The sequence below is a fragment of the Aquarana catesbeiana genome, linkage group LG01, assembly GCF_042186555.1.
Source record: "Aquarana catesbeiana isolate 2022-GZ linkage group LG01, ASM4218655v1, whole genome shotgun sequence".
NCBI classification, from domain to species: domain Eukaryota; kingdom Metazoa; phylum Chordata; class Amphibia; order Anura; family Ranidae; genus Aquarana; species Aquarana catesbeiana.
This window is the reverse complement of record NC_133324.1, coordinates 953,982,792-953,995,171: the sequence shown is the minus strand read 5'-3', so window position 1 is coordinate 953,995,171 and position 12,380 is coordinate 953,982,792. Positions and strand designations below refer to the sequence as shown.

Sequence of the window (12,380 nt, the reverse complement as noted above, 5' to 3'; positions counted from 1 at the left end):
ACCATCTGAACCAAATACGTTTATCTTGGTCTCATCAGACCACAGGACATGGTTCCAGTAATCCATGTCCTTAGTCTGCTTGTCTTCAGCAAACTGTTTTCAGGCTTTCTTGTGCATCATCTTTAGAAGAGGCTTCCTTTTGGGATGACAGCCATGCAGACCAATTTAATGCAGTGTGCGGCGTATGGTCTGAGCACTGACAAGCTGACCTCCCACCCCTTCAACCTCTGCAGCAATGCTGGCAGCACTCGTACATCTATTTCCCAAAGACAACCTCTGGATATGACGCTGAGTACGTGTACTGAACTTCTTTGGTTGACCATGGCGAGGCCTGTTCTCAGGGGAACCTGTCCTGTTATACCGCTGTATGGTCTTGGCCACCGTGCTGCAGCTCAGTTTCAGGGTATTGGCAATCTTCTTATAGCCTAGGCCATCTTTATGTAGAGCAACAATTCTTTTTTCAGATCCTCAGAGAGTTCTTTGCCATGAGGTGCCATGTTGAACTTCCAGTGACCAGTATGAGAGAGTGAGAGCGATAACACCAAACTTACCACACCTGCTCCCCATTCACACCTGAGACCTTGTAACACTAACAAGTCACATGACACCGGGGAGGGAAAATGGCTAATTGGGCCAAATTTGGACATTTTCACTTAGGGGTGTACTCACTTTTGTTGCCAGCGGTTTAGACATTAATGGCTGTGTGTTGAGTTATTTTGAGGGGACAGCAAATGTACACTGTTATACAAGCTGTACACTCACTACTTTACATTGTAGACAAGTGTCATTTCTTCAGTGTTGTCACATGAAAAGATGTGTGGGGTGTACTCACTTTTGTGAGATACTGTAGCTCTGACATATATACGTCAGTGCTGTATAGAGAACACAGAGCCAGTCACATCAGTCTCTGTACCAGAGGAGCTTACACTCTAATGTCCCCCCACAGTCACACACTATTATTATTATTATACATGTATATAGTGCTGCCAGTCAGTCTCTGTACCAGAAGAGCTTACAGTTGTAGTACCTGCAGATGTCCACTAGATGTCAGTATAGTATAGTTCTGTTTCATTCATAGTGAGTGATATAAAGCAGAGCTGAGTCTTCTCAGATCCAGAGGTATATAGTATATACACCTCCATCCCAATCCCCCAAAATTGTTTATTTCCTATTCAAAGGTAGCAGTCAAGGCTATGCAAATCATTATATGCTACTAGGCCAATTGTCCATCCAGAGCTGCTGACACTATTTATTCCAAACTACCTATAGATGTTTTAGGCGTGTTGGCCATCATCAGTGCAGTACATGGAAGCCATAGGACGGCTTGGGAAGTAACAGGTATAGCCAGGCAGGCTGTGGTGAAGAGGACTAAAGGAACTGAATGGCCTCCACTAAACCTGTGCAAAACCCTCTTAAAAGAGAAAGTACCTAGAAAGGTGAAAAAGTAAATGCACCCCATAGAAACTGTTGACTTTTTCCACATATTTGAAAAGGCAGACATTAGATCTTCGTTCCTTCATTGCCCCCCCCCCCCCCCCCCCCTCCTCGCTCATCAACATGCTAATGAGATTTTTAAATAAAAATGTTTCCATTTTCATTATAAACCATATTTTATACCCAGTGATGCCATCACTGGGTCTCTGTGCTTCTCTATGCAAGGCAGGCAGATCATGGCTGGTGGAAGGAGCCAGCAGGGTGCTGTACATAGCTTCCTGAGAACATCCCAGCCCCGGCCTCAGTAGTGAAGAGCAATGTCAGCCTCAGTAGTGAACAGTGATGTCTGGTTGCTGTGGGTCAGGGCACTTTATGGTCCAGTAGAGTTGTGCTGTGTATGATAATGCCCACATTCTCTTCCCCCATTCACAGATGACTTCATGAAGCAGACGCGGGGGATGCTCCTCCTCTACACCTTGAAGAACCCCTCCTTCCCGGAATACATCTTCAGCACGGAGAGTGGAGTCATGTGTCTGGACATCCATAAAGAACACCCGTACCTGGTGGCCGTGGGCTTCTACGACGGGAACGTGGCCATCTTCAACATGAAATCCAGCAGCCCCCAGCCAAAGTACATGAGCTCAGCCAAGTCCGGCAAACACACCGACCCCGTATGGCAGGTCAGTGTCCCTTTATAACCGTCACCAGGGGGATATTGGAGTTTTTGGGACTTTGAGTGAGGCACATGGGGAATGTGCCTCCATCCCTAGTTCAGAGAGAAAAATGGGAGTTTGGGTCTTTAAAATGAGCTCCACGGACAACAGGAGGTGAATGAAAAATGATGTTTATTGATCATAGATCCTGTATCAAACCATATCACAAACATAGACCACATGTAAAAGAAGAACATTGTAATAAATGTGATTCAATACACCTACAGACATATGTATGAGCGCATGCACTAAGGCATCGAGAGTACATCAATATGTTAACTAGAGGCCACATGATAGTCACAAGCGATCGATGGATACACACAATGATAAATACATATATATACACATAAAAGCAGCATTGGGCGATGGAAGTAAAAATGTGTGAAACCATAATTGATTGAAGAAAGATGTTCTAAGTTAATAGTGAGATGTGAGCATGTATCTGTGTGACAAAATTCCCGACGCGTTTCGTGTGAACCACTCATCAGGGGCACAGTGCTCAAACATATCTATGAAATGTAATAAAATGAACAATTAGTCTATATGCAACCGATTGTAGCCGGGGGAAGTAATTGTGCGACCCCTGAGTACTTACATAAAATCAGTGCAGAGGAGGTGTGGTGATGATGGAGCCAAGGCCAAATTAGCAGTCCTTACCGGGAGCTGAGGTGACAGAAACATGCACTGGCGGGGCACATGCACAGAGCCCCCCCACATGCACAGAACCCGGAACAGTAGATCTTGAGATGAGACAGTAACCTGCCAGTAATGACTACCAAACTGGGTCTAAGAAAAAAGGAAGATGCATAGTCAGTATGTCATATTATACCCGTCACCGGGGTGGTGATTGTTTACCATTGAATACAGATGGGAGATGGTTCACATCATGTGACTTGTGTTAAAGGTGGGAGGATTGCAGGCTTCTGTGTTCTGACAATTGCCCACAGCCCACCCCCCCAGTATGGGGACAAGGTCCTTTCAAGTGGTTGTAAACCTCAGACATGAAATATGAACAAAGCACATCCCTCTATACTGTGTACTTGTCTCAATCCAGAGCACTAAGCGTCATTTCTGTCTGCTGCCTCCTTCCTCTGCTATCAACATGAGTCACTTCTGACAAGTTTACCTGACACCAAGAGAAAAATGGTGACAGGGGGAGGGAGCTCCAGCACACAGCCTGTGATTGAGAACCTCAGCTCTGTTCCCAGATGTCCTCAGACTAGCAATACCCCATCCAATCTCTGCCATATACACCTGCAACTTGCACATCTAACCTCCGCCATCTTCAGAGCTGAGCCTGGCGATGTCATCTGTGTTCAGATAAGGCTGGGTAAAGAACTCCAACACTCCACTCCTTGTAATTCCAGTAGAGGTCCACAGATGACTACAGGCTTCCTGTGGTCCAGGGGCTGCATGTGGTGTGGGGGCTGGAAATGGTATAGGGGCGTCATATGGTCCAAGGGCTGCATGTGGTCCGAGGGCTGCATTTAGTCTGGGGCTGCATGTGGTCCGAGGGCTGCATTTAGTTTGGGGGCTGCATGTGGGGCTCCAATGGCTACATATGGTCCGGGGGCTGCATGTGGTCCAGGGGTGCATATGGTCCAGGGGCTGCATGTGGTCCAAGGGCTGCATGTGGTTCGCGGGCTGCACCTGACTGAACCTATTCTGCTTTCCTCTAGGCCCCTGGAGACAGTAGTCAGTGTTTTCCATACTTAGGTGCTTACTCAAGCCAGTGAATGTTCTATACATCCTGCTCCTCTATAGATACAGTACTGTGAGTGAGCATTGTCCCCCTTAGAGTCGGTTCCCACCGTTTTGGCCGCAGCACAATTGTATTTGCCGTTTACCTGCAGTTTTAGGTGTGCTCCCACTGACCTCTATTAGACCGTGTGTCTTCATGAAAGTCCTACATGCTGTATCCTTCATGCACTTTCAGGAAACGCACGGTCTAAAAGTCGATGGGAGCGCACCAAAATTTAGGGGTCAACCACATCTCTACTAGGAAGCCATGCTGTAGTCATAGATGCAGTATGCAGTTTAGCATTGTCCTGCTGAAATATGCAAGGCCTCCCCTGAAAAAGACATCATCTGGATGGGAGCATATGCTGCTCTAAAACCTGGATATATCTTTCAGCATTGATGGTGCCTTTTCAAATGTGCAAGATGCCCATTTCATACAAACTAATGACCCCCCCCCCCATACTATCAGAGATGCTGTCTTTTGAACTGAGCGCTGATATAACAAGCCAGAGGGTCCTTTTCCTCTTTAGTCCAGAGGTTGTCAAAAAGAATGCCAAATTTAGATTCATCTGACCATAGAACAGTTTTCCACTTTGTAACAGACCATTTTAAATGAGCTTTGGCCAAATGAACAGTTTTCCACTTTTGCAACAGACCATTTTAAATGAGCTTTGGCCCAGGGAACAGTTTTCCACTTTGCAACAGACCATTTGAAATTAGCTTTGGCCCAGAGAAGACGGCGGTGTTTGTGGACCATGTTCAGATATGGCTTTGTATGATAGAGCTTTACCTTGTATGTTTGAATGGCACTGTGATATGTGTACACAGACAGTGATTTATGCAAGTATTCCTGAGCTCATGCAGTGATGTCCATCACACAATCACGCCTGAGAGCCAAAAGTTCACCGCCATCCAATATTGTGTTTCGGCCTTGTCCCTTGCGCACAGAGATTTCTCCAGATTCTCGGAATCTCATGATATTACGTACTGTAGGTGATGATATACACCGCTCAAACAAATCAAAGGAATACTTTTAAAACACATCAGATCTCAGTGGGGAAACAATCTCATGCTGGATATCTATACTGGTATGGACTGGGTAATGTGTTAGGATCTATACTGGTATGGACTGGGTAATGTGTTAGGATCTATACTGGTATGGACTGGGTAATGTGTTAGGAATGAAAGGATGCCACATCGTTTAATGGAAATGAAAATGATCGCCCTACAGAGGGTTGAATTCAAAGACACCCTGAAAATCAAAGTGAAAAAATGATGCAGCAGGCTCGTCCATTTTGCTGAAATTTCATTGCAGCAATTCAGAATGGTCCTCAGTAGTTTGTATATTCCCCATATGCTTGTATGCATGCCTGACAACGCCGAGGCATGCTCCTAATGAGATGATGGATGGTGTCCTGGGGTATTTCCTCCCATATCTGGACCAGGGCATCTCTGAGCTCCTGAACAGACTGAGGTGCAACCTAGCGGCATCGTCTGGACCGAAACATAATGTCCCAGAGGTTCTATTGGTAGGTCAGGCCATTCAAAGGTATCAATTCCTTCATCCTCCAGGAACTGGCTACACACTCTTGCCACATGAGGCCGGGCATTGACGTATACCAGGAGGAACCCAGGACCCACTGCACCAGAGTAGGGGTTGACCATAAGTCCAAGGATTTCATCTTGATACCTAATGGCAGTCAAGGTGCCATTGTCTACCCTGTAGAGGTCTGTGCGTCCCTCCCCAAACCATCACTGACCCACCAACCAAACCGGTCATGCTGAATGATGTTACAGGCAGCATAACATTCTCCACAGCTTCTCCAGACCCTTTCACGTTTGTCACATGTGCTCAGGGTGAACCTGCTCTCATCTGTGAAAATCACAGGGTGCCAGTAGAGGACCTGCTAATTCCAGTGTTCAATGGCAAATGCCAATTAAGCTCAATGTTGCCGGGCAGTGACCACAGGGCCCACTAGAGAACGTCGGGCCCTCAGTCCACCCTCATGAAGTCTGTTTCTGATTGTTTGCTCAGAGACATTCACACCAGTGGCCTGCTGGAGTTCATTTTGTAGGGCTCTGGCAGTGCTCATCCTATTCCTCCTTGCACAAAGGAGCAGATACCGGTCCTGCTAATGGGTTAAGGACGTCATCGGCACATGCGCACCTTAGAAAGGGCACAATTGTGCTTTTTCTGTAGGGCCTGTGCCGTGACGTCATGCGACTCTGGCCAGTCACAGAGCCGGAGTCCGCGGCCTGGGAAGCAAGAGGGGGGAAGATGGATGCTTCCACCAGCTGGAACATCGCGGACTTCATTTGCAGGTAAGTGGCACATAATGGGCTAGTATGCGATGCATACTAGCCCATTATGCTTTTACTTTGCAGAGGAATAAAGAGGAAGTAAAACCCATCAGGGTTTACTTAGTCTTTAATTGGCTTGATGCTATACTCTGATTAACCACTTGCCCACCGGGCACTTAAACCCCCTTCCTAACCAGACCAATTTTCAGCTTTCGGGGCTCTCACATTTTGAATGACAATTACTCAGTCATGCAACACTGTACCCCATATGAATTTTTTTTCTTTCGGTGGTATTTGATCACCACTGGGTTTTTTATTTTTTGCGCTTTAAATTAATACATTTAAAATTAAAAAAAAAAAAAAGTAATTTTTCTAAATAAATTTTGGCCAAAATTTATACTGCTTCACATCTTTGGTAAAAATAACCCAAATCAGTGTAAATGATTTGGTATTTGGGAAAGTTATAGAATCTACAAGCTATGGTGCCAGTCACTGAAAACATCTCATTTCTTGAGACCCTGACAAGCCAGGAAAGTACAAATACCCCCCAAATGACCCCATTTTAGAAACTAGACAGTCTAAGGTATTTAGTAAGAGGCATGGTGAGTTTTTTGAAGTTGTGTTTTTTTTTCCCCACAATTCTTTGCAAAATTAAGATTTATTTTTTCTTTTTGATTTTTTTTCACAAAATTGTCATTTTAACAAGTTATTTCTCTCACACAGCATATGCATACCACAAATTACACCCCAAAATACATTCTGCTACTCCTCCTGAGTATGGTGATACCACATGTGTGAGACTTATACACAGCCTGGCCACATACAGAGGCCCAACATACAGGGAGCACCGTTAGGCATTCTAGGAGCATAAAATACACATATAATTTCTTGAATACCTCTTACACTTTTGAAGGTCCTGGAGCACCAGGACAATGGAAACGCCCAAAAAAAGACCCCATTTTGGAAAGTGAACACCCCAACGTATAATCTATGAAGCATTATGAGTCTTTTGAACATGTCATTTTTTTCCACAAGTTTTTAGAAAATGTGGAAAGAAAATGAAAATGCATTTTTTTTAACATAAAGTTGTCCATTTATAAGATATTTCTATCACATAGCATGTACATAGCAAAAATGACATCCCAAAATATATTCTGCTACTCCTCCTGAGTACGGTGATACCACATGTGGGAGGCTTTTCCACAGCCTGGCCACATACAGAGGCCCAACATGCAGGGAACACCATCAAGTGTTCTAGGGGCATATATTTCAAATCTAATTTAATTACCTACAGTTGTGCTCATAAGTTTACATACCCTGGCAGAATTTATGATTTCTTGGCCATTTTTCAGAGAATATGAATGATAACACAAAAACATTTCTTTCACTCATAGTTAGTGTTTGGCTGAAGCCATTTATTATCAATCAACTGTGTTTACTCTTTTTAAATCATAATGGCAACAGAAACTACCCAAATGACCCTGATCAAAAGTTTACATACCCCAGTTCTTAATACTGTGTATTGCCTCCTTTAACATCAATGACAACTTGAAGTCTTTTGTGGTATTTGTGGATGATGCTCTTTATCTTCTCAGATGGTAAAGCTGCCCATTCCTCTTGGCAAAAAGCCTCCAGTTCCTGTAAATTCTTGGGCTGTCTTGCATGAACGGCACTTTTGAGATCTCCCCAGAGTGGCTCAATTATATTGAGGTCAGGAGACTATGATGGCCACTCCAGAACCTTCACTTTATTCTGCTGTAGCCAATGACAGGTTGACTTGGCCTTGTGTTTTGGATCATTGTCATGTTGGAATGTCCAAGTACGTCCCATGCGCCTCTTCCTGGCTGATGAATGCAAATTTTCCTCCAGTATTTTTTGATAACATACTGCATTCATCTTGCCATCAATTTTGACCAAATTTCCTGTGCCTTTGTAGCTCACACATCCCCAAAATATCAGTTGATCCACCTCCGTGTTTCACAGTAGGAATGGTGTACCTTTCATCATTGACTCCTCTCCAAATGTAGCGTTTATAGTTGGGGCTAAAAAGCTCAATTTTGGTCTCATCACTCCAAATGACTTTGTGCCAGAAGGTTTGAGGCTTGTCTCTGTGCTATTTGGCGTATTATAAGCGGGATACTTTGTGGCATTTAGTAATGACTTTCTTCTGGCGACTTGACCATGCAGCCCATCTTTCTTTAAGAGCCTCCTAATTGTGCATCTTGAAACAGCCACACCACATGTTTTCAGAGAGTCCTGTATTTCACCTGAAGTTATTTGTTGGTTTTTCTTTGCATCCCAAACAATTTTCCTGGCAGTTGTGGCTGAAATTTTAGTTGGTCTACCTGACCGTGGTTTGGTTTCAACAGAACTCCTCATTTTCCACTTCTTGATTAGAGTTTGAACACTGCTGATTGGCATTCTCAATTCCTTGGATATCTTTTTATATCCCTTTCCTGTTTTATACAGTTCAACTATCTTTTCCCGCAGATCCTTTGACAATTCTTTTGCTTTCTTCATGACTCAGAATCCAGAAACATCAGTGCAGCACTGGATGAAAGATCTAAGGGTCTGTCAGGAGTCCAGAAACTCATTGACCTTTTATACACACATACTAATTACAAACAAACAGATCACAGGTGAAGATGGTTACCTGTATTACAGTTTTGTGAGACACTGATGGGCATTGTAGTGGCACTGTAATGGCATGGATGTGGCACTGATGTGGCACTGATGAGTACTGATGTGGCACGGATGAGTACTGATGTGGCACTGATGAGTACTGATGTGGCACGTATGAGTATTGATGAGTACTGATGTGGCATGGATTTGCACTGATGTGGCACGGATGAGAGCTGATGTGGCACGGATGAGAGCTGATGTGGCACGGATGAGCACTGATGTGGCACAGATGAGCACTGATGTGGCACGGATGAGTACTGATGTGGCACGGATGAGCACTGATGTGGCACGGATGAGCACTGATGTGGCACGGATGAGCACTGATGTGGCACGGATGAGCACTGATGTGGTACCGATGAGCACTGATGTGGTACCGATGAGCACTGATGTGGTATGGATGAGCACTGATGTGGCATGGATGAGCACTGATGTGGTATGGATGAACACTAATGTGGTATGGATGAGCACTGATGTAGCATGGATGTGGCATTGATGATCACTGATGTGGCATTGATGATCACTGATGTGGCATTGATGATCACTGATGTGGCATTGATGATCATGGATGTGGCACGGATGATTGCTGATGTGGCGCGGATGATCACTGATGTGGCACGGATGATCACTGATGTGGCACGGATGATCACAGATTTGGCACAGATAATCACTGATGTGGCATTGATGATCATGGATGTGGCACGGGTGATCGCAGATTTGGCACAGACGATCACCGATGTGGCATGGATGAGCCATTAATGAGCCACGAATGGGGATCGGTGAACATGAATGAGCCATGAATGAGGATGGATGAGACATGAATGTGTATGTATGATTCATGGATGGAGCATGGATGAGCCAAGGATGGAGCATGGATGGATGGATGAGACATAGATAAAGAGAGAAGTGATCAGCGCAATTTCTTAAAGTGATAAAATCTAAAATTCCAGTAAATATAATAATATAGTCCAATAAGGTGCAAACAAAATGTCCAAACAAGTTAAAGTGAAGTGGTTCTTCTAAAAAGTGATAACAGGTTCTTCTCAATATATAAATCTTCGCAAAAGCTGGGTGCTCACAGAGCGCTTACCTCCATTAGGAGTCTAAAAAGCCTTGAAGGTATCCTGTGGTGGGGGTGGGTACACCGCGGTAGGTCTCCAGTTGATGGCTGTACCGGAAGATAATTTCAGGGTGCTAATAATATCCAACCAGGTTGTAGTCTCGCTGTATTTAATGGTCCGCTGCTCTTTCAGACCCTACAGTGACTGGGTGCCACTCCGGTTCAGACCATTAGAGGAAAGGTAAAAGAAAGCCTCCCATAATGTAGTATGTAAAACAAATCTTTCCTCTGATGGTTTGAACCGGAGTGGCACCCAGTCACTGTAGGGTCTGAAAGAGCAGCGGACCATCAAGTACAGCGAGACTACAACCTGGTTGGATATTTTTTAGCACCCTGAAAATATCTTCCGGTACAGCCATCACATTTTGTTTGTACTTTATTGGACTATATTATTTTTACATTTACCGGAATTTTAGATTTTATCACTTTAGGAAATTGCGCTGATCACTTCTCTCTTTATCTATTCTATTGTGCATTGTGTTCACTTTAGATCTAGCAGCAATTTCACCTTACAGTATTTAGTTAGTTAGATACTGTTCACTTAGTAGCGCGAGGGACTATATTTCATATTGATGGATGAGACATGTATGAGCACAGATCAGCGCTGTGGGCACTTCAGATGCAGCCCACAAGCGCTGCTACGCCTGGCTCCCCCCATCTCCTCACACGCTGTACCGATCGGTGAGAGGGGAGGAGCCGAACCAGACAATCTCCGGTTTGTTTACAAGTGATCACGCTGTCATTGGACAGCGTGCTCACGTGGTAAAGGGCCACTGTCATTGGCCCTTTGCCTTGATCCGTGACACGCTGGAGACCCGACGGTCACGGACATTCCCACGTGTGCGCCCCAGGGGGCACGCGGGAGCGCGATTCTGGGAGGACGTCGTAGTACGCCCTCACAGAGTTATCCGACCGCGCTGTAGCCATCATTCAGGTATGGCCCGGCCGGCAAGTGGTTAAAAAGTGTTCCTTTCCTTTTTTTGAGCAGTGTATTTAAAGTCTTTGCAATTTTATATTGAGGAACATTATTCTGAAATTGTTGGACCCTTTTTAGATGCAGCTTTTCACAGATTGGTGAACTTCTGCCTCTCTAAGATGCTCTTTTTATATCCAATCATGTTACTGATCTTTATCCAATTAATCTAATTAGTTGCTAAACGTTCTTTCAGCTTTTCCTTGTTAGTACCACTGACTTTATCAGCTTTTTGTTGCCCTGACACAACTTTTGGGACATGTGTTGCTGCCATCAATTTCACAATTACCTGTTTTTTTTTTTTTTTATTAAAATGGTACATTTTCTCAGTTTAAACATTTGATACGTTCTCTTTTTTTCTACAGTGAATAAAATCCGGGTAAGATTTGCAGATTGTTGCATTCTGTTTTTATGTAGATTTTGCACAGTGTCCCAACTTTTATGGAATTGGGGTTGTAACTGCAACAAAGCAAAGCACCTCTATGGAAAGCTCGTGCAGTTTCCATGATGTATGCACTGCATGCCTCTTTAGATTTGTTTCCCCACAGCTACTATATTTTCTAAGCGCTGGGGCTTCCGTCAGAGCCCAGTCACACAGGTCTCTTTCATTATGAAAGATTTCCATTGTCTTATGAACAGTAAGAAGTTCTGAGAATAGTTAGAAGTTCCCATTATCACAGCAGAGGGAGAGGATCTCGTCTCCCCCCCCCCCCCCCCCCCATATCCTCCCGGCGTCCCCCCCCCGTGTTGTCTTTGTGTTTATACTCTTTATATAGATCTCGGATTAGGGAATGTTACGTTCCCCCTCCTGTTGGCTCTTCTTGATGTACAATCTCATTTTCCTCATTCTGATTGCTTCATATAAATAAAGATAATGGAGTCTCATTCTTCCGGCAGTAATTATCATACAGGATGAGTATTCTTCCTGATTACTGCAGAAATCTTTCTTATATATACACCGATCAACCTTAACATTATGACCAACCACTATAACCAGTCAAGGCATGGACTTCACTAGAGCTAGGAAGGTATGATGTGGTATCTGGCACCAAACCGTCAGTAGCAGATCCTTTAAGTCCTGTAGGCTGTGAGGTGGGGTCCCCATGGATTGGACTTGTTTTTTCCAGCACATCCCACAGATGCTCCATTGGATTGAGATCTGGATAATTTTGAGCTCAAGTCAACACCTCAAACTCGTTATTGTGTTTCTCAAACCATTCTTGAATTCATCAGACCAGGTCACCTTCTTTCATTGCTCCGTGCTCTAGTTCTGATGCTCATGTGCCCATTGTAGGTACTTTTGGCTGTGGACACGGGTTAGCATGGGTACCCTGACCGGTCTGCGGCTACACAGCCCCATTCACAAGAAACTGTGATTCTTTGTGTGTTCTGACACCTTTCTATCAGAACCAGCATTACC

General features: G+C 44.4%; 1 protein-coding gene across 1 annotated transcript in view; it reads left to right on the top strand.

The window, feature by feature from the left end:
- DNAI1 (dynein axonemal intermediate chain 1) overlaps positions 1-12,380 on the top strand; it is a 241,688-nt gene that overhangs the window by 63,166 nt on the left and 166,142 nt on the right. The window contains exon 14 of the mRNA XM_073611715.1: positions 1,867-2,114. Within this exon, the coding sequence (XP_073467816.1) occupies positions 1,867-2,114 (248 nt within the window). The remainder of the gene's footprint in view (positions 1-1,866; positions 2,115-12,380) is intronic.